The sequence below is a fragment of the Nicotiana tomentosiformis genome, chromosome 7 (genome assembly GCF_000390325.3).
Source record: "Nicotiana tomentosiformis chromosome 7, ASM39032v3, whole genome shotgun sequence".
Lineage (NCBI taxonomy): Eukaryota > Viridiplantae > Streptophyta > Magnoliopsida > Solanales > Solanaceae > Nicotiana > Nicotiana tomentosiformis.
In genome coordinates, this window is record NC_090818.1 from 57,502,500 (window position 1) to 57,527,227 (window position 24,728).

Sequence of the window (24,728 nt, forward strand, 5' to 3'; positions counted from 1 at the left end):
TCTTAATCAAATGTTTCACATAAATAAATGAGAACGTGCATGGGAGTATAATTTTTCCATATCTCCTCTCTGTTAGATTAGTGATAAGTAGAGACGAAACAAACTCATATATATAATCTTAATCTTGAGAAGGGAGTGCCTAAAAACTAAGTTAACCTTTTATTCATGGATATATACAATGGTCTAGATACCTTTGATGCTAACACAAATATCATAATAATCTCTTATTTTCACTCCCTTCGCAGATACAGGGATCAACAAAACTGACACAAATTAAAGAAGGTTGTAATTTAGCAGTTATATCCGCACATATTTCACGTATACTCTATATGTAAACTAATTATATTTGAATTTTTCTTTTTGTTAGTTTCAGGCGTCAGGTCTGAAACCCACAACTGATTAATCTTAATTTGAGCCAAATAGGTCCATTATATTAAGGGGTAAATTTATTCCTGCCAAAAAATTCTTCATTCCGAAGATTTAAATTCAAACCTCTACTTAAAAGCGTAAAGATTTTAACCATTCCGTTGTCCCTTTAATGGCAATTTCGAGTGATAATACCACATGCAAATGGAGAAACTTCGAATTTTCACTTGATTACAACCTTCTCCCATTTTTAACTATACCATTTAACTCAAAAAAAGAGCTTTGAAACTCTTTAGCTAACCATTTCCATGTTTTATAGGCCAAATATATAGGCATCCCATTAAACTTGTCACCAATTTTTATTTTGACACTTAAACTGAGGTTTGTTCTTATTAAACACTTTTAACTTTATTCAAAGCGTACCTATTGAACACTTCATAACTAACCAACAAAAAATATAGAGCTTCACCCGTGATGACATGGCAAAAATAGCAAATTAAACTAGCAACAAAAAAGAAAAGCTTTTAAGTTAAAAAAGAATTAAAAGAAAAGAAATACTACTTCGGACCCCCCCCCCCCCAACACACAACCATCCAGCGGGTATCTTCTTCCCAAACCCCTCCCCCACCTCATCCTCTTCCCAAGACCCCTCTTCTATCCATCATCTTCAACATCTCCATGCATTCCTTTTCTTCCAGACTTCCACCTTGCTCTACACCCATTTCCACCATCTTCATCATCTTCAACTCTATTATGTTGCTCGTATCCTCCAAAAATTTCGTCGGGTGTGTGTTATATCTGTAAAAAAAAAATAATGCATTTTTGGAAGATCCGAGCAACGCTAGATATTATATTGGGAGAACAATTATGCTTGGCAATGCTAGAGTTTCAAATGCAACTTAACACCAATTGATAATTGCTAAGCATTCATTTTAACATATTTCAGGAATTCATCTAAAAATTTGGGGAAGAAAAAATAAAAAGAAATAACTTTTCAAATAAATGGGGATAAACAAGTTCGCAGCATTTAAGGAAGTCCCCCTATATTAGGAGATTCATATCTTACTATAATCTTCAAGAAAACCAGTCATCATTGACAAGATTATTATAACTATACAGTAGGTCATCCCAACATCATTAACAAAAGTAAGCTTCAGTAATTTCACAAATGCATGGAGTTGCTATAATTACCATGTTATATCAACATGAACTTAGTTTCACAAAGGCCAAACAAAAGTTGTACTCTATGTAAATAGAGTCAAATCTCCTATATTAGGAGATTCATATCTTACTATAATCTTCAAGAAAACCAGTCATCATTGACTCAATACAACAGAAAGAATTGGTCATAACCAAACAACAATCGTAATTGTTGGTGCAGTAGCAAACTTACGAGAAAGTTCATTTGGTGTATAAAGGAATCTGAACTCTTACCAGCCAACTCTCACTTGCATCAAGAGCAATGCAACTGACATATGGAAACAACTCCCTCGACTTCTTATCCTTCCGTGGATCAATTATTTGAATACATTTACTAGTTTTGCAATCTAAGACAATTTCATAAATAACAGACAAATAATCAAAACATAAAAAAGAAAGATTCAAATGAGCAAAATCATGTGTAACTTTTAGAGATCGACACAAATTAAACCAAACACGAAAGCAAAGAAGAAAAAGAGTTATCTCCTGATCTACGCAAAACATATGTTAAACTTCATTTATGTTATATTCGATGGAACTCGTCTATATTATGTAGTTGTGGTGTCTTGAATCCTTAAGTTCATTTTTTTTTTGCTTTTGTAATTCCTTATGAAAATAGTGGAACACTATATTAAGTTATAGTCACTACAACTGTCATGCCCCGTATTTTCAAAACAATTTCCTTTTGTATTTGAATCGGTAATGTGCCCAATGTCTGTCCATGACCGCGATATGTAGGGGGCCACATACAACTCCTAGATGAAACACATGCTTAACTACAGAGCAAAATTGTGTCTTTTGTATCTGAATCAATGTTGTGCTTGCCCCAATGTCCTGAGCCCAGTGTTATCAAAGGCGAAAAGCGCAAAAAAGCTCTAAGATCCGTTAGGACTTTAAGCGCAAAGCGCAAATAAAGCGTGGGGTTTAATGAAAAAATGCGCAATTGGAGAAAAAGTAAATATATATATATATATATATATATATATATATATATATATGTAGTCCAAGACCAATAATTATAAGCATGAATAATACATATACATACAAAAAATTTGAAAAAGAATTACGATAAAATGAAATATCAATTGTTTAGTGTCTCCTTTTCAGGATTACACTCATTGGCAAAGAAAAGTATGTCTTAGAGCCTTGATGCGACACTGAAGCGCCCCCAAAGCGAGGCCAAGCGCTCAACATATTTTGAGCCTTGCTTCAGGGCTTAAGCACGCCTTTGACAACACTGCCTGAGCCGAGGGTCTATTGGAAACAGTCTCTCTATCGTCCAAGGTAGGGGTAAGATTTGCGTACACACTACCCTCCCCAGACCCCATGGTGTGGGATAATCTGGGTATGTTTTGTTGTTGTTGCCCCAATGTCCATTTCATGACCATGATATGCAGGGGCACACATACACTCCTAGATGAAATACATGCTAAACTATATAGCTAAAAAGCTGGAATTCTTCGAACTCAGAATTAACAGCCAGAAGTTAGACGACGAAAGATGTAAGAAACTCCTGCAAGGGGAGCACATAGAAAATAGTAATTTGCTGGAATCGACACTATCAACTTCTAATTTTTTAAGGCAATGAAAGGCACAATTACATATGGACCCCCCCCCCCCCCCCTCCCAATTCTTTCCCTCTTGCACTTCCTCTCATAATGCAAAGACATTGTAAGTTGTGACAAGTTTGTGCAGCAAACAGATTATTAAGCTGAATGACTTTCAGCATTGCCCATATTCAAATTTAAGAATCGATGCTTCTTGCGTGTCTAAATAAAAAGAGTCGTGTATTAGAAATGAAAGCAATGCCAAGCAAAGGTTTTCAAATATTTAAAGTAGATGTTAGAGGATCCGTCAGTCAACTACAATACCTACGAATAGTCAACACAATCCCACTGATTGAAAAAATTTATACAAGATATTTGCTTCTTCTTTCTTTTTCTTTTTTTGTGATAAGTACACAAGATAATTGCTTCCCTTGTTTACGTATACTAATTAAAAAGAAAATCAGTTAACCTAGTTGTTTGACAACTTAGTTAATTTAATAGATATCTGCCTGCATTTCAATTGCTTGAAGAAATATAAGCCCATAGTTTTCAGTTTTCACTCTAAACAAAAACTTGAACAATCTTACATTTGTGCTAACTCACCTACAATTTTAACGAATACATAAGAACCAAAATTTTTATAAGAACAAATACCTCAATAACAGTGAATCCTCATCGTTGCCATAAAATTTAACATCATAAGCAGGCCCATCATGTCCTTGTACCAGCCAACTAGATTCAGCCACTGGCACCAACGAACTAAACCAAATTCACCAAATAAATTATCAATTCAAACCAAAACTTACCTTCACACTTCGAAAACACTGAGAAAATAGGAGATTCATATCTGCATAAATGCGGGATACTTTGTGCATCGGGCTACCCTTTTTATATCTTATTATCATCTTCAAGTAAACCCAGTTATCATTGACAAGATTATTATAACTATACAGTAGGTTGACCCTCAATAACATTAGCAAAAGTAAGCTTCAGTAATTTCACAATGCAACAGATAGAATTTTTTATCGGTAAATACAACATAAAGAATTGCAGTATAAAAGCTCTAACCAAACAACAATTATAATTGTTGGTGCAGTTTGTTGGTGCAGTCAGAGGCGGACCTATATGGGGCGTAGAGGGGTCACCGGAACCTGCTAGCCTCGAAAAGAACCGTGTATATATATTTGGATATACGACAAGGACCCCTTAAATAATTTTGATGTGCCCCCTCAAACAAAAAGATGGATTGCTCTGCTGGTTGAGCATGCGACATTTATTGCCTTACTAACTATGTGACATGGGTTCATAACCCAATACTAGCCCTATATTTCATTTTATTTTTTTTCTCTTTGAATTCAAGATAAAATAGTATCCTGTATTTAGTGCTTAACTTGGTTTTTTTTTTTTCTTTATCTTTTCTAAATTTATGAACAATTATTCGGTGTCCCCGCTGCGCTCAAATCCTGGGTCCGCTTCTGGGTGCAGTAGCAAACTTACGAGAACGCTAGTTTGGGGTATAAAGGAATCTGAACTCTTACCAGCCAACTCTCACTTGCATCAAGAGCAATGCAACTGACATATGGAAACAACTCCCTCGACTTCTTATCCTTCTGTGGATCAATTATTTGAATATATTTACCAGTTCTGCAATCTAAGGAAATTCATAAATAACAGAGAATAATAAAACAGAAAAAATAGATCCAAATGAGCAAAATCATGTGTAATTTCCAACTAAGAGAGATAGCTCAAGCCAATAAAAGGCAAAATTGGCCATTCATCAGGCCTTACGCTCTCTTATTTTTATAAAAAAACGAAATGTCCCCATGGCAGGACTTATGCTCCTCTGACATACCCCATATTCGTACTGTCCCATCCTCTGAACCAGTTATAACCTGAAAATTGCCGAGCGAGAGAAAGAGAGAAGCAAAAAGAAACAAGGCAGAATTAGAATTCAGCCAAAATTCCAGGAACCATTGCTCAACTAAAAGTAAGCCACCCCTCCCACTAAGACTGAGAGAAGAAGAAAAATAAAAATACAAGTCTAAAAATATATTCGATTTCCAAAGAGAACAAAACATGAAGGTGCTGTTGCACTAAAAGAATTTTGAACAATTAAAATTTTCAAGGAACATGATTTTTTCCAGCTCATATGCCAAGTTTAGTTTTAACCTCAAAGTGAAGAGCCAACAACATGGGTATCACACACTCCTATCCCTAACAAAATCTCTTCAAATGGGAGAAATCAAATCTTGGCATAGAGGGAAGGAGAACTAGCCAGCACCATAAGCATTTGGTACATGGAGTCCATAAAATGGAAATGGGAATGACTATACAGAGAGAGAGAGAGAGAGAGAGAGAGAGAGAGAGAGAGAGAGAGAGAGAGAGAGAGTATGTGTATGTATATGGGTGAGAGAATGAGAGACAAACAGAAGCTTTACCTGATTGTGAGAATTTCGCTCAACAATGCAATGCAAGTAGTCTGAATGCCCTTTCAAAACCATCTTTATTTCATTCTTCTCCTAAGCACCATAGCTTTAATCAGGTTTTCATGACAGATTTAGAAGAAGCAATGAAGAGAATCGAAGTATAGTCGATGAAGTGAGCCAAAAGAACGAATCAATTAAGAGATATCATAATATGAGCCAACCATACACCTCGAACAAATACATACCACATCCCAGCAGTATGCACAAGAATCACCAGCAGCAGCAAAAATGGATACAATCTACAATGGAACACAAAATATTAAATAAAAATATGTAGACAGGACAACTTTGAGGTAAGTTTTAAAAGGTTGAATCAGAATATCAGACTTGACCTACGCAAGAGAAGAATCCATGCAATATAAATGAACAGAGTTAACAATGTTCGACGCTTTGAACTAACAGCTCTAGCGATGGTACCAGAACCCCGAAGTCCACTCAACATGAATCCCTCGGTAGTCACTTGATTCTTCTCTCCCTATCATCTCCTAGGGTTGTTCCAGGAATCCTTCTCCAAATTTGGTATTCAAAAATCAAATACACAAAACAATATATCGAAATAGAGTAGGTCTAATGTACAAAAGAAGACTGGCCATCCCCCAAAAGCAGTGCACCAAAGAATCTAATGAACAAGACAAATTGTCTGCTACTATGAAGTTCTTTTGTAGTTCATCCACAAATTTAGCACTTCTAGTAGATTGCACAATTTGAAAAAAAATAATAGCTTCCAGCACCACTCTCCACTCTCTTCTTCGTAAGAAGGAAACGAAATGAAATATTGCCTTATTGCTGCACAATACATAGGTTTCAACTACCATCATAATCTAGAGAAGGACCCAAAACATTCCTTCATAACTAAGAGCGTCTGTAGTAAAAGAACTGGTTTGCCTCTCAGTATCTAAACAAGCATCTAACTAAGAAAAGATAACTAAACCACAATCTATTTATACCTCCTATGTCCTGGCTGGACCAGCTAATGCATCAACTGAAATCAGACTTATAGTCCTATCCACTCCACTCCAAAGTGTCAATCAAGAAGCCACTCAGTTGATTTAAAAGAAAATTAAAGGGCAACAAACCTGAGTATTAATGGCCATGCAATTATTCTTTGGAATTGGAGAAAGTGCACCCCAATGACCTTTGAGATATGAGAACATGGTTAGAACAGAAAAGTAATAATAGTATAAAGTATAAGAAAAGATGCAATAAGTGAACCCTTCACTGTTGTAAGCAATAACTAATTTTCAGATATAAGGCCAAGATAACAAGTCATCTAAAGACTAAACTAGTGTTGAATTAACAGTGGATGTAAAACTTTGATTGCAATTTATTTATTAACTCCCCCCACCCATCCCAGAAAAATAATAGACCTAACAAAAGCGTTGAGGAATCTTCTTAAGCACTAAGTATGCTAACGAGAATATCAGTAAACCATCAAGTAAGCAGGAAGGTTGCAACAAAATGTTTAAACTCCTGAACAACTAATCTTTAGTTGCACATCAATTGCTAAGCATACAATACCAGCACCTACTAGTGATGCCAACGGTCTCAGAAGAGGTAATAAAAAAAAATTATAATGAAATTATTTTACGTTTTTCAGTAACTTACTTTTGTTGAGGATTCACCAAGTCACGCATTGGCTCTGATGTGCCTCATATATAGTGATAACAAGAGGAAAAATAAGCAGAGAAGACTATCCTTTCTTCTTTACATCAAATGGAAGTAGCAAAAATCCAACTCATTGCTGAATTCTCGAACAAACTAATATCAAGTTACATCAACGAGTAAACTCACGACAGACTGCTTATGGGCATTCAAATGTAGGGTAAAAGTAGCATAATGCATTCACCTCAAGGAATTCATATGACTGCCACATACAGAAAAAGGGTGTTAATTCAATAAATTTTGGTCTATGGCTAAGCTAGTATCTCAGAGGCACACAACATACATAATGTGGGAACCAAACAGGACCATGCTTCAAGTGTGAGAGTTAGAAAGACACAGAACAAAATTACATTCCAAAAAAAAAAAAAAGGCAAGAACATTTGAAGACTAGTATCTACCAGTTTTTCAGGTGGTGGGGAAGTGTCTTTCCTCACTTCTTTGTCATTCAATTAACATAATTTGTGCCAGTTTGGCACTGGTATGTCAACTCCTTTTTTCATCTCTTTTTCCTATTTTTTCTCTAAAACTAATTTTTATCGATAAAAAGAATACTCAAGACATTTTTCCCGGAGACCTCTGCCTTAAGACCTTTTTGTAGGCATTAAGAAAATCACATACAACCACAACCTAGATTCCTGCATGGGCACAAATATATGCTTGCATATTTTTTTGTACTCATGTCAGACACGTAGTCTTAAAAAAAACAATTGGAACGAACTCCAGTCCAACCAGATGGTGTCGCAAGTCATGTCCTTGATACTGAACACTAAGTGTCCTTCAATCAGACAGCAAAAAGTCTATTAGATGTGTCAATTATTCCCACTTCAATAACTTTCTCGTTTGGTACGAGGAATAAGGGATAACTAATCCCGAGATTAAAATTGAGATGAGTTTATCCCCGTTTGGTTGGGATAAAATCGTGGTATAGCTAATCCCAGAATTAGTTATCCCGGGATTGTAGTATTTTTTCTATCCTATGGGAAGGTGGGATAATTAATCCCGGAATAACTAATTCCGGGATAATTAATCATGTGATAACTTATTTCCCAACCAAACCACCTCTTAAGACATAATTTCAGAAGATATAATGGCATTCTTTAGGTAGTAACAAGTATTACAAAATTAACCTTGCATACTAGAGATCGACACAAATTCAACCAAACATGAAAGCAAAGAAGAAAAAGAGATGTCTCCTGCCCTACGCAAAACATATGTTAAACTTCATTTATGTTATATTCGATGGAACTCTTCGTCCCAGTTCCTGCAGTCCATCGCTGTTACCATCCATACCAGAATATTTCGGGGTTTAGTGAATCAGGGTTTAGCTGAAAATCTTGACGAAGAACCGGGAGTTTGGATAATTCGCGATTAGCGACATCATTTCCTCTTGGTTGGAAGTGGAGGGTGCTCCCACTGGAGCAACCCACTCTTTGTGGTGCTTAATTACATAATATAGTAATTAAATTGACCTATTTATTTACGTAACAAAATGAAAAATATATGTTTAGAATATATATTTTCTTAATAAATATCTATACTAATGAATAAAAAAAGCTAGTAAAATATAAAATTGTGTTCAACAACTATGCAAAGTAAAAATAAAAATTAAGAAGTCGCAAAACTATATGAAAGCATATCATAAGCAACATGTTGAAAGGTTGAAAAATACAAATTAGAGAAATAGAAGAAAAATAGTGTAAAAAGAATAATAATATGTTTGACAAAAGAAAAATAAAATAGAATGAATTGGTTATCTTAACTTCTTATTACATAGTGTAACTGCCACACATTCGCAATTACACCCAATTTGTCAAAATGTGTGATTACAGACAATTACACACATATTCAATTTCAAGTTGACTTTCCAAACATGCTCAAACTATCCAAAGCGATAAATGCAATAAAACCTTTAATATTTCTAATTTTTTTATTTGCTTAAACAAATTATCTATCAAATTGTACAACAAAATGTTATTTTCTTAATTTGTTTTTAACTTTTTTTTTCCAGATCCCACTTGTGGAATATACTGAATTTGTTGTTGTTTTTTAGCTTTTTATTTTTAAAATTTTATTGAAAAAATGACATTGTATAGCCTCTATAAAAATAATAGCCAACAAAATGTATAAAATTTATATATTTTTTATCTATATATATACATTCTATATGTTATATACAAATATTATACAAGTTTTATATATTTTTTTGGCTATCATATGTAAATAATTTCTGACGTAGTCTAAAAGTATTAATACCCCAATTTTATTTGCTTTGCGTTACTAAATGCAACAAAAACACCGTTATTTCCAAAATTTTCCAATTTATTAATTTTTGAAAAAACAAAATCATTTAATAAAGTGTTGCTAAATGATAGTATACTTTTTTGAAATATTCCACCGAATTGGACCATCGACATTCCTACCCAAGGATGTACATAATCGCGTTTATGCTTGTTTGCCCTTTACCGGAGTATATTAATCCGTGTTCCCATTTCAACAGCAAGTACACTTTAAAAATTGGACGATTCTTATTTATTCAGCTTAACTACATTTCTAGGATTTACACTTCCTAGTAACTTTTTAGTTTTCCATTAAGAAGCTACTCATTTTAAGACACTCATTCCTGCATTTTAGGGCAAAGATAAAATAATTACATAATAGAATTAGCGATCTAATGTTTCTGCTGTTCTGTACACAGTATATATGGTCAAGTTCTCACCTTTAAGCAGGCACGAGATAGATCTCTTATTTTTGCTAGGAAAATGTAGCTACCCAAGAATCAATCAATGCAAAGGACACTAAATTTTCCTTAGCCTCAACATCAAATATATATAATAAAGAAAAGAGAAGACAAGCAGCTCTTTCCTCTTAAATGAAGAAGTCAGATACTCTGGTTTTTCTACTACTTTTACATGTCCAACAAAAAAAAAGTACAAGAGAACTTAAATAGCATAAATTCAAGGAGCTAGTAACCATGTTCAATGAGCCTCACGAAATGTTAACATAAAGCCCAAAGCTTAGTACCAAAAGGATGTTCGATCAGATCACTGCATATCCGAATCTTTCTTTGGCTGCATATATTAATTGCATAAGAGAGAATTAAATGCTAAAATTTGACAATTCCATCAGCACAATGGGAGATGGTAATTCTTCTAAGGGCACAACACGAATCATATCCAAGACACTAAGGTAAATCAGGTTTTCTAAAACATTTTCCATGTTCATCTCTGCATCATCCTTGTCCGTGGAAGATGTTTCAATAAGGAAAAATAATTATAACTATAATTAACGAGATAGTAGGGTAGTGCTGATCTGATTAGTTTTCCCCCATTCCATGTATTTGCAGCTTTCCACAAACAAAACAAAAAAATCATGAGCCAATTATAGACCTGCATGCAATAACATAATCACGACAAAGCAACATGGAGCATTCATCCTGTGAAAGGTGTACAAATCATACTTTAAAAGGTGTGAGCTACGGCATTTGGGGTGCGAAAATGCTGAAAGCTGGTGTTGATCACGGTTTTTGCCCATAAAACTTGGCTTCCGCTACTGAATCAAAGGCTTATATGATTCTCCAAAATTTAGTAATATTGATGGGTAGTTAACAAGTTTGTAAAATAAAATATCAAATTACTCATTGTTTTCAAATTCGTTCTCATAATCTAAAATCTGTGGTTTCATTTAAAGGTTTCAAATTGAAGGATCCCAGAAAATTGTAACAATCTGACCAAAAATCAAGAGATTCAGATATAAAGAATTATTAGAAAATACAAATCAGACCCCAAATTGACATGTAGTTATATAATAAAAACTCAATGCAATTGAAGGATATTACATAACCAAATATCAGGGAACAATTATGCATATAAATGAAATTCATCAGCACAACTTCAGATCAAGGAATAATTATGCATACAAATGAATTTAATCACCAAAATTCAGATCACATAGATTTTGAAAATCGTCTAGTAGAGAGATAACTCTCAATTTCGTTATCACACAATATATGCCTAGCTGTGATTCAGACAATTCCAAGAACTTTCACTCTATACTCATTTCCTCTAGCTTCTCTTCATTGAGCCCAACCCCATGTGCCCGACAATAAATAACAGACTTGATCATGAACTTTTGAAGATCAGGACATCTAATCTTTTGAAAGTGGAAAGAGAAAAGGATTTAGTGACAGCCTGCTGTGTCAAGTTAAAGAGCACAGAAGAAAAGCAAATTTCTCCTGACAGGAGAAGGGGATAGAAAAGAGTCAAATTCCGGGGGCAACGGAGATGGTATAGACTAAACTTATAAGTTTAAATTAGGAATGATAATGTGATAACAGAGACAAGGGGGTTCAGATTGATTGTAGCGGAACCAGGTGGACCCGGGGGGGAGCCTAATTCAAATTCCTCATTCTTGTTTTCTATCGGTACAACGGACTTACTTCTAGCAAGAAAAAAAGCTTTCCCCATCCTTCACTTCCAAAAGCTTTAATTCAATTCAATCGTCTTTAAAGTCGGCATATGCTAAGGTTAAGTTATCAGATGACCAAATGCAATTCTTACAAAAATGGTTATTTTCGGAGCATGGAAGAGATATGGGAACTGATGAATGGAAGTCACGGTTAAGGGAATGTTTCTCTTTCTAAATTCCCCCTAAAAGAGCACGTAGCAACTATATCACATCAATTGTCACAAGTTGGTTCCTAAAGGATGCTCATTTGTTCACACTTAGTCTATGTTGCAGCTTCATTACTTGGCACTCATGGTGGATCTTAGTTATTATTTGTAGGTAAGGACTTGGAGACTCAAGAATAAACACGTTAAAACATTAGAAAGATATATCAACATGTTTAAACATCAGAAGAAACATAAGAATAGTCTAACAGATCTCATAAGAACCTATACCTGGGGCCTGACGATAGGAAAGTCCAAATGACCATCTAAATCTCTCACCACCTTAGCTTGAAAATAGTCCTTTTCCCCTTTTTGTGTCTTGACCGAAAGGGTAATATAGAAAATGAAGCTACGACCGCCCTCTCCATTCACCTTCAAAATATCATCAACCTCCCAACAGGTGCTCTAAAACCAGTACAAAGGTAAATTTCTTAGTTACCAAGAAGAAAAAAAAGGAAAAAAGAGCTGACAAGACAAATGAAAGTGTGGCTCGAGCTTACATTAGTATCATTGTATTTCTTAAGTGCCTTTTCCGCATAACCCTTCAACATGACGAGATTCTCAGGATCGGTCAAGTAGTACGGCATTGGGAAAACTGTAACCATCAGGCTAGGTCCTGGATAGTCTTTAATATCAAATCCCTAACAAAGTACACGCAACAAATGAGACATAAAAATCACCTTTATTTCCTTATAAGAAGAGATAGAAATCACCTATTGCAACCACTTTGTTCTTGTGACAAGTTAACCTCCAAATAATTGATCCATATAATTGCAAAAGTTTTTCCATGCAAGTTTTTCAAGAATATATTATGCAATTGTTAATAATATTGATGACTTATATTTTCCTGATTCATGAAGGATGCTTATGTAATGGGGGGGGGGGGGGGGGCAGGGGGGAATTGAATGACAATTTCAAACAAGGGATAAATGAGGTACCTCGCTCTCCCTGATCTGTTGGAGGTACTTGTCCCAAACAGCTTCATCAATCTCTTCTTCTGAATCATACCCATCAATATACTGAGCTTTTACGGGACTGGACATACCATCCTCATCACCGGCGGAAGTCGAAGTCTTGCAATCGACCTCTTCACCAAGTTTCTGTTTCTTCTCTGGCGGGGTCTCCGTAGCGTCAGAGAAATCTCCGCTACGAACCCCTGCTACTGACGAGGAAGTAACGTTCTGAGGTATTGTCGGTGGCGGCGGTTCACGAATCATGTCACTTCTCTTGGCAAACCCTATAATCACCCAATTCGGATCACAAAGCGCTACAGCCTACCCGGAATTTATGAGAAGTCCTTTTGTTCTGAGGGATTAGGTTTTTGTTGGAGGCCCGCATCTGGTTTAAAGGTCTCAAATGAGACGACATGTGTCACTTTTGCTTTTGAAGTTTTTTCGGCCTCGTTAAAATTATATTTTAACAACTCAAATATAATGGTATTAATTCAACAACTCAAATAAAATAAACTCAAGATATGCAAAATAAAACTCATTACCCTCAAAATCGGATAACAATTAAATTTGTAAGTGATTTTGAGTATATGTAAATTAACTTGACACAAAACGATAAATTAAATTGTAATTGAAATAAACAATGATAAAGTAAATTCAAACCACACGAATTGAACAGTTACAGTCTTGGGAGGTCAGCCACCCTCGAACTGGATGCACTACGATCGGTATCAAGATATAGCTTAAATAAGAACTTAAAGAGAAAAATAATGTATTGTTTTGAGATGTGTGTTACAATGTCTTAAACGAATTATCAGACCCCTTTTTATATAGTAGGAGAGTCTTACTTTAGGTACAATTCTATAAACGGTAAAAATCTCTTGATTTGCTGATTGCCGATTCCTTATTGATACGTGTCGAGACTCCCGTCGTAATATCCGATCGGTCACAGATATTTTGGTCTTCTGTTGGTTATGCTAACAATGTTTCTTCGAGCTCGTTCGGGGTGAGGGTCGATTCCGGGATCACAGACTCAATGTTCTCGAAGACAAACATTCTGACCTCGAGTTTTGGTCCAGAGGGACTTGGGGTCGATCTTTAGTCCCTCATGTTCCGAGCCCCGATCTACCATGTCATAGACGAGTCCGATTTTGACCGTATACAGATAGTCCCCTCATTTTTGGAGTGTAGACGACGAAAAACGATATGAGCTTCTGATTCTCAGTTCAATACCCCGCGACAGAAACGACAAAATAAATGAAACATCACATCAGTCAAGTATTAATGGTATTAAATGCTTGTCAGTTGCCGGTCGGCCACTCCTGGATGCGAACCGTTGTTTGAAAACTATAAGTACCCCTTTCTTTATTCATTCAAACTTTAGATGGCATCTCACTCTGAGCCTCACTTTGGCCTGCTCTGGCTGGAGGCACCTGAATGTTACCCTCGCCCACAGCTATATCAAGCCGTTTACTAATCGCTTGCTTCCTAGTCGAAGGCATCGCTGAAAGAAATCAATGTGAATATTAGATATGAACATTTACGACTCAACTCTACGAACGATCTAGATTTAGGAAGAAGGTAACAACCCTAGATGTCACGTAGCCTCCTGATTATAAATGTGGCGCGCTACACATCCATAATCAAAACTCTACTAGACACGGCTCATAGACAATCCTAGGACAGACTTGCTCTGATACCAAGTTTGTCACGACCCAACTGGAGGGTCATGACTAGCACCCGGGCCATACTTGCCGAGCACCAACGTACATTTTATCTAACCTTCCTTATTATCTTTAAGGGCCGACAAGATCAATATAAATAGTAGACATGGATCATGAACATCCAACAATGAAAGATAATGTCATGAACATACATAACATGGGACGACAAGACTGTCAAGAAACTATATATAAGGTACGAGCTATCATGATGCCATGAAAGACTATACAACAAAAATCAGCCGAAAAGGCATTCTAAACCATACATAAGTCGACACCTGTCTATGAGCCTCTAAAGGAACATAAGTGCTACAACATTGCCGGAACAGGGCCCCGACATACCCATAATGTCTATAACAAAAATGCATACCAAGACCACGGCAAGTCCGGAGAAGGGATCTCGCCAATAACCGCTGAACTGGACAGCCTACTGTGGTGGGGGAGCTACGTCTACCTGTCTATCAGGACCTGCAGCACGACATGCAGCGTCCACAAATAAAAAGGACGTCAGTACGAATAAAGTACTGAGTATGTGAGGCAAGAAAGCATAAGTAAGAACAGTAATGTAAACAGGGATAGAGAATATACAACCTGTGACATCTGGGTACCTCTGAGGGCTACTGACATGAAATACATGATACATACATATATATACATAAACTTTTAAAACATACGCCTTTGTGGGCATCACCATCATCATATCGTACCCGGCCATAATAGGCTCGGTAAAACGTACCCGGCCATCATAGGGCTCGGTAGAATCGTACCCGGCCATGTGGAGCTCGGTAAAATCCAACTGATCAGTGGTTGCACAATAGGTGCCGTACCCGGCTGACTATAGTGTGGCTCGGTAGAGTAAAACAGATACATATATATGATGCATGCTGGACTCATTGGAATCACATTTTGAACCTTTCGGAGTGACATAAGGTTGGTATCTTTCATACACGTTATTAGGATTAACTCTTCATCAAGAATCTTATAAGAATCAGGAACTACCAATAACATTGATAACATAAGAATAAGAGAAGTAACATCAATATCAATCGTTTCATAAGAAGGGCAGCAATGTAAGTACTGCTAGCTTCTAAGAGTAGAGTATCTTTGGGAGCTCGTTCATTGCATTATGTACAATCGGAGTCGTGCAAAAGAATGAAGGGGATAGCCTCACATACCTTGTATATACTTCCCAACCTCAAGCTATGCAAATGTCACGACTCCTTAGTCTACAATAAGACAAATGACACTATCATTATCGTTTAAGCGTCGTAACTATTATATATCGACCACAACCTATTTTACGATGAAACGGATAGCACCTTCCCTATTTATATGACTTCCCACAAGTCAATACAATCACCAAACAGCCCAAACAACATCATTAATAATCATATTGAGCCTCCAAAACAGTCTACCAACCAACAACATTACTACCAAGCCTTTCGATATATATTTCACAAGTTCTAGCTTCAACGACTTAGCTGCAACTTGGATAATCTTAAATATATATAGAGTAAGAGGTTCCTTACCTTTAAACAGAAAGAACAACTCCAATTTGACCTTAATTTTCCACGAAATATCCCTTCAATTCTGCCACAAGAACAAGGAAGCGAAACTAGCAATTAATTCGGGTTTTTCGGCACTAGAATTACTTTAGAAGACTTGAAATCACCTAGGGTTGATATTAAAAACTTGAAGGTGTATTTACAGGACATAAAACACTTAAAACAACCTCCCACACGAGCTGGAACAACACAAAAATCAGCAACAACAAGAAGAACAAGAAACTTACTAGCGCCACGGGATTCCCGACATTTGATTTGTGTTGTTTGCCCTTTGTTTGGGTCTTGGATCATGAGAGAACCTTGAGAGACTGTTTTTAGGGTTATAAGGTCTGAATATACTGAAAAATAATGACTTAAAACGGGGTTGAGGTATCTTATATATGTCCATATGTCTTAAACCGCCTTTGTGGGCCCCATAGAGAGCAGCTTGGCGCACTCTCGCGAAAACGCGAATATCTCTCTATTCCGAGATCGTATCGATGAACGGTTTAATGCGTTGGAAACTAGACTCATAGATCTTCAATTTGATAGATAGATCACCCCATAATTCCAAGCACATTGGGAGAAAAATGCAGTAACATTCGACCTAAAGTTTAAGTAAAATTATAAACCTAAGTTGCGACAACTTTTATCGACTTTTGTTTCATAACTCGCTTGACTTCAAGACTTATGATGCGGATATTATATGATTCAAATACATTAAAACAAGACCTCTTGGGAAAATTAATCACCTTTAGTGTTACCCGAAAATACGGGTTACAACATCCTTGATTTGTTTAACTTCAAATACTTGTTAACCACTCTTATACACCCTTGTATCGTTTAAGACCAATAGGATTAACTTCTTATCATCTCAAAGATAATCTCTTCTTGGATTTACGTCGACTAACTTACGGCGTGATCTATGGTATGCGAATTTGGGCTGTAACAACGTATGCTCGATTACTCAATAAATCCTCCCCACGATCAAAAAGGATTGCAATTGGGTTGACAAGCACGTTGTGGTTCCCACACTCGATGAAGATATCACCACCCACGTCGAGGGATACTTAAGTGTTTACACTTATCCCTTTACGTTGGGTTCATTGGATCCGGTCATCATCGACTTCTGCAAAAGATACGAGGTATGCCTCATTCAAATTCACCCTTCTTTCTAGAGGATCGTGATCCTTCTTCAGTTCTCTGTGAGCAAGATCGATGGATGCTCGTTCACCGTCGACCACCCCATGCGCCTATACAGTCCCCGACTCTTTCGGGGGGACTTATCAAGATCGCGCATCGGGCTAGTAAAGCCTTGTTCTCGAGTATCGATGAAGATCAGGATCAAGGTTGGCTAGGTCATTTTGTCAGAGTGAGGACATCAGACTTGATCCCAACTGAGCACATGCCGTTAATCGAGAAGTGGAATATAAAGTGGAATATAGTGCACCAGGCTTCCCTTTTTTTTTTAATCGGTGCTTTGTGGTGGTGCAGGTGTTGCTCGGGTCCCAAATGCAGTCCCTCGACTCAAGGAGTGGGTCGAGGGCATCGTGTCACAACCTTCGATTATAATATCTCTTGATCCACTATTTTTGGGCGGCCAACCGGACAAGGGCAGCTTCACGCCTTTCATCTAATAGCTCCAGGATCGTACTCATGGCCTCGTCATTTGAATCCTTGGTTGCGTATCGGAACCTAAGACTTGGTTCTCCGACTTCGACCGGTATTAGAGATTCGGCACCGTAAACCAACGAAAACGGGGTGGCCTCGGTACTGAACTTCGAGGTCGTACGGTACGCCCATAGGATTTCGTACAGGATTTCCTTCCATTTTCCTTTAGCATTGGTTAACCTCTTTTTAAGGTTTTGGAGTATGATCTTGTCAGTCGATTCTGCTTGTCCGTACCCACTAGGGTGGTGGGTTGTGGATAGGATTTTTTTGATCTTATGGTCTTCAAGAAACTTTCTTACTTTGATATAGATGAATTGTTTCCCGTTGTCGCACATGATCTCAGCCGGCATTCCGAACCGGCATATGATGTGGTCCCAAATGAAATCTATGACTTCCTTCTCCCTAACCTTCTCATATGCCTGAGCTTCCACCCACTTAGTAAAATAGTTAGTCATAAATAATATAAATTGAGCCTTACTGGGTGCCCATGAAAAGGGGCCAACGATGTCCATTCCCCACTTCAGGAACAACCATGGTGACAAAACCGAATGCAGCAGCTCCCTGGGTTGATGAATCATCGGAGCATGTCTTTGGCCATTCATCACATTTTCGTATGAACTCCTTTGCATCCTTTTCCATGTCGATCTAGTAATAGCCGGCTCTGATTATCTTTCGAACTAGTGATTCGATGCCCGAATGATTTCTGCATGTGCCCTCATGAACTTCTCTCAGAACGTATTTAGTATCTCCCTGCCCTAGACATATCACTAGTACGCCATAGAACGTTCTTCTGAACAATTTTCTATCTTTGGAGAAGCTAAATCGCGCTACCTTCGTACTCAAGGCCCTCGTTTCTTTTGGATCCGAGGGCAGTTTTTCGATTTTTAGATATTTTATATATTTGTTCCTCTAATCCCAAGTTAGGCTTGTAGAGTTTATCTCGGCGTGACCCTCTTCCACTACCAATCTCATGAGTTGTACGACTGCCCCCGAGTTGAGTTCGTCATCCTCGACCGATGACCCTAAGTTAGCAAGGGCATCGGCCTTACTGTTTTGATCCGGAGATATGTGTTGCAAAGTCTACTGCTTGAACCGATGTAATGTTACCTACAACTTATCTAGGTACCTTTGCATTCATTCTTTTCTGACCTCGAATGTCCTATTAACTTGGTTCATCATGAGGAGGGAGTCGCACTTAGCTTCGATCACCTCCACCCCAAGCTTTTGGCTAGTTCGAGACCTGCAATCATGTCATCATATTCAGCCTCGTTGTTAGTCAATTTCACAATCTTAATAGATTGCCTAACTACATTGCATGTTGGTGGCTTCAATACGATGCCAAGTCCGGCCCCCTTTGTGTTCGAGGCGTCATCCGTAAAGAGGGTCCTGATCCCCGAAGACATCCCCGAGTTCACCAACAACTCTCTTTCGACCTCGGGTATTAGGGCCAGCGTATAGTCGACCACTAAATCTACCAAAATTTGAGATTTAATGGTTGTCCGGGGTTGATATTAAATATTGTACCCGCTGATTTCCACGGCCTATTTGGCCAATCGCCCCGAGATCTCAGGTTTATGCATTATATTTTGCAATGGGTAAGTAGTCACAACACATATAGGATGACATTGAAAATATGGTTTCAGCTTCCTAGAGGCGATTAACAAAGCGAGCGCCAATTTTTCTAGGTGAGGTACCGAGTTTCGGCCTCACCTAGAGTCCGGCTAACATAGTAAATTGGAAATTATGTACCTTGCTCTTCCCAGACCAGGACTCCACTTACCGCTCTCTCTGATATCGCCAAGTACATGTATAATTGTTCGTCTGCCTTCGGTGTGTGAAGCAGTAAGGCCCGTTGGCACTCCAGGGTTCATGGGAAGTTATTCTTCTTCTTCTTCAGTAGTTGGAAGAATCGGTGGCTCTTATCAGAGGACCTCGAGATGAATCGCCCCAAGGCTTCTATACGTCCGGTTAATATGTGCACGACCTTCACATTGTCCACAACCGTGATATCCTCGATGGCTTTGATCTTGCCAAGGTTGATCTCGATTCCTCGATTGGATACCATGAATCTGAGGAATTTACCTGATCCGACTCCAAACGCGCATTTCTATGGGTCCAGCTTCATATTGTACTTCTTCAATATGCTGAAAGTTTCCTGCAAATGTTTTAAATGGTCCTCTGCTCGTAGGCACTTGACCAATATATCGTCAATGTAAACCTCTATTGATTTTCCTATTTGTTCCTCGAACATCCGATTTACTAGGCGTTGATAAGTGGCACCTGCATTTTTTAATCTGAATGGTATCACGTTATAGCAGTATGTGCCGTACTTAGTGATGAAAGAGGTTTTTTCCTGATCATCCGGGTTCATTCATATTTGGTTGTACTCGGAGTAGGCATCGAGAAAACTAAGGTCTCGTGGTCGGCTATGGAATCGATCATGCGATCGATGTTGGGTAAAGGGAAGGATTCCTTGGGACATGCCTTATTCAAATCCTTATAGTCTACACACATTCTTAATTGATTCCCTTTTTAGAGACTACCACTATGTTTGCTAACCAATCTGGGTATTTAACCTACCAAACGAACCCTATTTTAAGCAGTTTAGATACCTCATCCTTGATGAAAGAATGTTTGACTTCAGACTGGGGTGTCCTCTTCTGCTTGACCGGGTGGAATTTTGGGTCTAAGCTTAGCTTGTGAGTGGTTATCTCTAGCGGGATCCTTGCCATATCAACATGGGACCAAGCAAAAAAATCTATGTTAGCTATAAGAAATTGAATGAGTTTTTTCTTGAGCTCGGGACTTAACCTCGTGCCCAGGTATAACTTCCGATCGGGTAGATGCTCGATCAATATAACCTGTTCCAGCTCCTCGCCCATTGATTTAGTTGTGTCGGAATTATCGGGGACTATAAAAGATCCGGGAACCCCATAATCATCGTCTTCATCAGTCCCCTACTTCTCCGGTTGGATCATGGCCGGTGTCGATAATTGCTATTTAGCCTCTTGCTTTGCGACCGAAATTGGTTCCTTTGATGTTGTAAATGCGGATATCTGAATCACCTCTTCAACGCAAACATTTTCTTTGCAGCTGGTTTTTCTCCGTAGATTGTGTTAATCCCTCCAGGCATTGGGAATTTTAACACTTGGTGAAGAGTCAAGGGCACTGCCCTCATGTTGTGGATCCATGGCATTCTGAATAGAGCATTGTACCACATGTCTCATTCGATCAAGTAAAACTTGGCCTCCTGGATGGTCCCGACGACATTAACTGGTAATGTTATCTCCTCATTAGTGGTTTCACATGCCATGTTGAATCTGTTTAGAACTCGGTCTGTAGGTACAATTTGATCTTATAGGCCGAGCTGATCTACGACTCTCGATCGGATGATGTTGGTCGAGCTACCTGGATCAATTAACACACGCTTAACTCGAGATTTATTTATGAGCACAGATATTACTAGTGCATCGTTTTATGGCTGCACAATCTCTTCTGCGTCCTCGTCGTTGAAAGACAAGGTTCCTTCTGGTATGTAATCTCGAGTCTATTTTCCCCTTGTGATGGATACTTTGGTGCGCTTCAATATCGGCCCTTGAGGGACATCGACCACACCGATGATTATGTTAATTATGTATTGAGGTTCTTCTTGTTCGGTCTATTTACTAAAATCCCTATTTCTGAAATGATTCTTGGCTCGGTCACTCAGGAATTCCCTAAGGTGCCCGTTGTTGAATAACCGGGCTACTTCCTCTCTCAACTGTCGGCAATTCTCTGTTCTATGGCCGTGAGTGCCATGATATTTGCACATTTGGTTAGGATCCCTTTGATCTGGATCGAATTGTAGAGGTCAAGGCCATTTTGTGTCCTTGATGCATCCGATAATTGATACGATGGCAGCAACATCTACGTTAAAGTTGTATTCAGATAACCTTGGTGCTTCTTTAGGCCCGATAGGCCTGTCGAAACCGTTCTTGCTCATGAGTCCCCAGTTGCTCTAACCTCGATCATTTCTCCTTTCATTTCGCATAGAATTCCGCAAGAACCTACTATTTCTTCGGTCTCCATTGTACGACTGATACTGATCTATGTTTGATCTCGGTTCGCGGTTAGTGTCTGTCTTGACTCTATCTATGGTTCTGACAGGATATACGGACCCGTAAGGGGCCCCAAGTTGATCATCTTCGACTTTGAATTTCGGCTGATACCGGTTGTGCACGTCGACCCAGGTAACAGCTGGATATTCTATCAGATTATTTTTCAACTGCTGTGAAGCCACCTAGCTTCAAATATTGGGTATTTGGGTGAAAGCTTGAACGACCCAATCATCAACGACCGGTGATAGATCCATTAGTTTTATTTGAAACTGGGACACGAACTCTCCGAGCATCTCATTATCCTTCTGGTTTACTTTGAAAATGTCCGACTTCCTGGTCTCGACCTTGATAGCCCTGGCATGTGCTTTTACAAAAGAATCTGCAAGCATAGAAAATGAGTTAATAGAGTTAAGAGGTAAGTTGGAATCCGGGCCTTTTAGTATCGGCGGTGCTCCGAGGATTTGGTCGACCCTGGAATTGTAGGTTTCCACCTTTTTGTCATTTTCTTCGATTTTATTTTCCCCCGATTCTATCTTTTTCGTTAGTTCTTCAAGCATTTTCATGATCTCGGGATTGGTCCTTTCATTTTCATTCGACCTCTCGGCGAACGGTTCATCCCTGCGGGTGACTTTCCGGGACGGATCGGGTTCAGTTCTGCCCGGTGCACGGCTTCGGTTCTGTAACTGAGCTATAGCCGCCTGTTGAGCCTATAACATTTTGAAGATCATCCCTAAATTGATCCTGTATCCTCCATTGTTTTGTATATTTTACGTTGTCGATCGGGCTCCACCATGGACGCTATTCTCAGTGTCGGTAGGCAGATTTGTGTCGATAGCCACATGCAAGTTAGCATCAAATGGGTCCGCGATTGAAATTTCGACGGGATCAACGGGCGGTAGCTCGTCACCAGGCGCTATGTTGTTATTTTCACCGTGATGACCGGACTCGTTGACAACATGTAGGGGAGTTGATTGAGAGTTTGACAATTTAAGTTTTAGCCTGAAATTAGAGATACTTCAAAGAACAAGTGTAAAGTAGTTTGTGTTGTGGAAATTTGTATCAAATAATCACTATTATCCTTAGCCCCACGGTGAGCGCCAAACTATTTACCTTTAAAATCGGATAACAATTGAATTTATAAGTGGTTTTAAGTATACGTGAATTAACTTGACACAAAGAGATAAATTAAATTATAATTAAAATAAATAATGATAAAGTAAATTCAAACCACATGAATTGAGCAGTTACAGTCTGGGGACCCTCGAACTGGATGCACTACGATCGATGTCAAGACACGTCTGAAATAAGAGCTTAAAGAGAAAAATAATATATTACTTTGGAATGCGTGTTACAATGTCTTAAAACAAATTATCAGACCCTTTTATATAGTGGGGGAGTCCTACTTTAGGTACAATTCTATAAAAGGTAAAAATCTCTTGATTTGCTGATTATCGGTTCCTTATTGATATGTGCCGATATTCCCGCCGTAATATCCGACCGATCACGGATATTTTGGTCTTCTGTTAGTTACGCTAACAATGTTTCTTCGAGCTCGTTCGGGGTCAGATTCGATTCCGGGATCACAGACTCAAAGTTCTCGAAGATAGACACTCTGACCTCGGGTTATGGTCTAGTGGGACTAGGGGTCGATCTTCAGTCCCTCATGTTCCGAGTCCGATCTACCATGTCGTAGACGAGCCCGATTTTGAACGTATACATATGGTATTTTGTGTTTTAGGTATCAATACATTTTTCTATCGATTGAACTTATTACACCAGTTGATTAAATCTCTTCCTAATGCCGTTAGGGGCTGTGAAAAAAATCTAGTTATGGGCACTCTTTTAGAGTGAAAAAAAAAATAATACAAAAGAGAGTTGGGGTATATATATATATACTATGGAAATTGATGGTGGTTTATCATCATCAGAACAAAGATCAATCTAGGTCGAGACGAAGGTAGTATGTTAGCATTGTATCAATTTTCTAAGTCTTTAAAATACCTTTATTTTTCCTATCAGATGATTAAAATTATGGGCCGTTTTGTCATTTCATCAAATAAATTCAAATTCAATTCCCTTCCCTGTATCTACGTAAGCGTTTGGACATAAAAATTGTGATTTAATAAAAAGGTAGTATCTAAAGTTAAGTTAAAAAATAGTTTTTAGAATTTGAAACTATGTTTTGACATGTATTTTACTTGAAAAATACATAGTAATTTTGTGAGTGAGTAAAAGAAAAATTCCTAAAAACTTGAAAAAGACCAATTTTTGGTTTTTGAAGAAACCATTTTCAAAAAATCTCCAAAAACTAATTTATTGTTTAAAAAAATAGTTGACCACAATGTGATTTCATTGTCTTAAAGAATCGAATTTGTATTTTCGAATATTCAGGACTTCAGGTTGATCTTATATATGATTATAGAAGAATTTAAATCATAATTGTTTATAGCTTAGGATTTCAAGCATTAGTGTCATGATTTATATTGGTAGTTTGAATTTATATGGGCTTATTATATAACATCATAAAGTACAAAATTATTGTATAATCTGAAATTATATTGTTCCTAATACTTGAATTGGAACATGAATGAATGAGGGACAATAGAGAGGGGAGATGTAGTTTCACTTTAATTTATAAAAGATTGCGAGATGTATAGACTTTCCGTTACGACAAATATTAAATTTGAAAGTTAAAAGAAGAAATAGCCTACCTTAAAAGCTCTCTTTTTTTTTTTATCAAGTTTGTTGGTTTGAATGTATAAGAAGATTAGTAGCCGCTAGGAATTAATTGTGTGTCGATGACCACATATATATAGA

General features: G+C 37.8%; 1 protein-coding gene across 16 annotated transcripts; it reads right to left on the bottom strand.

The window, feature by feature from the left end:
* Window positions 1-701: 701 nt before the first annotated feature.
* LOC104090835 (THO complex subunit 6-like) lies at window positions 702-13,268 on the bottom strand. Of its 16 annotated transcripts, XM_070181567.1 has the most exons (11): window positions 12,867-13,266; window positions 12,429-12,569; window positions 12,160-12,333; window positions 6,676-6,734; window positions 5,785-5,838; window positions 5,552-5,632; window positions 4,966-5,005; window positions 4,652-4,764; window positions 3,768-3,872; window positions 1,801-1,913; window positions 702-1,164 (listed from the first exon to the last, which is right to left on the bottom strand). In XM_070181567.1, the coding sequence occupies exons 1-6, from the start codon at window positions 13,143-13,145 to the stop codon at window positions 5,617-5,619; spliced, it is 723 nt and encodes a 240-aa protein (XP_070037668.1). In that variant the 5' UTR covers window positions 13,146-13,266; the 3' UTR covers window positions 702-1,164; window positions 1,801-1,913; window positions 3,768-3,872; window positions 4,652-4,764; window positions 4,966-5,005; window positions 5,552-5,616. The 16 variants fall into 16 exon arrangements, with proteins under 16 accessions (XP_070037668.1, XP_070037673.1, XP_070037671.1 ...); XM_070181572.1 differs by having other exon boundaries at window positions 702-1,913; window positions 4,652-4,723; XM_070181570.1 differs by having other exon boundaries at window positions 702-1,913; window positions 4,652-4,757.
* Between the last annotated feature and the right edge of the window lie 11,460 nt (window positions 13,269-24,728).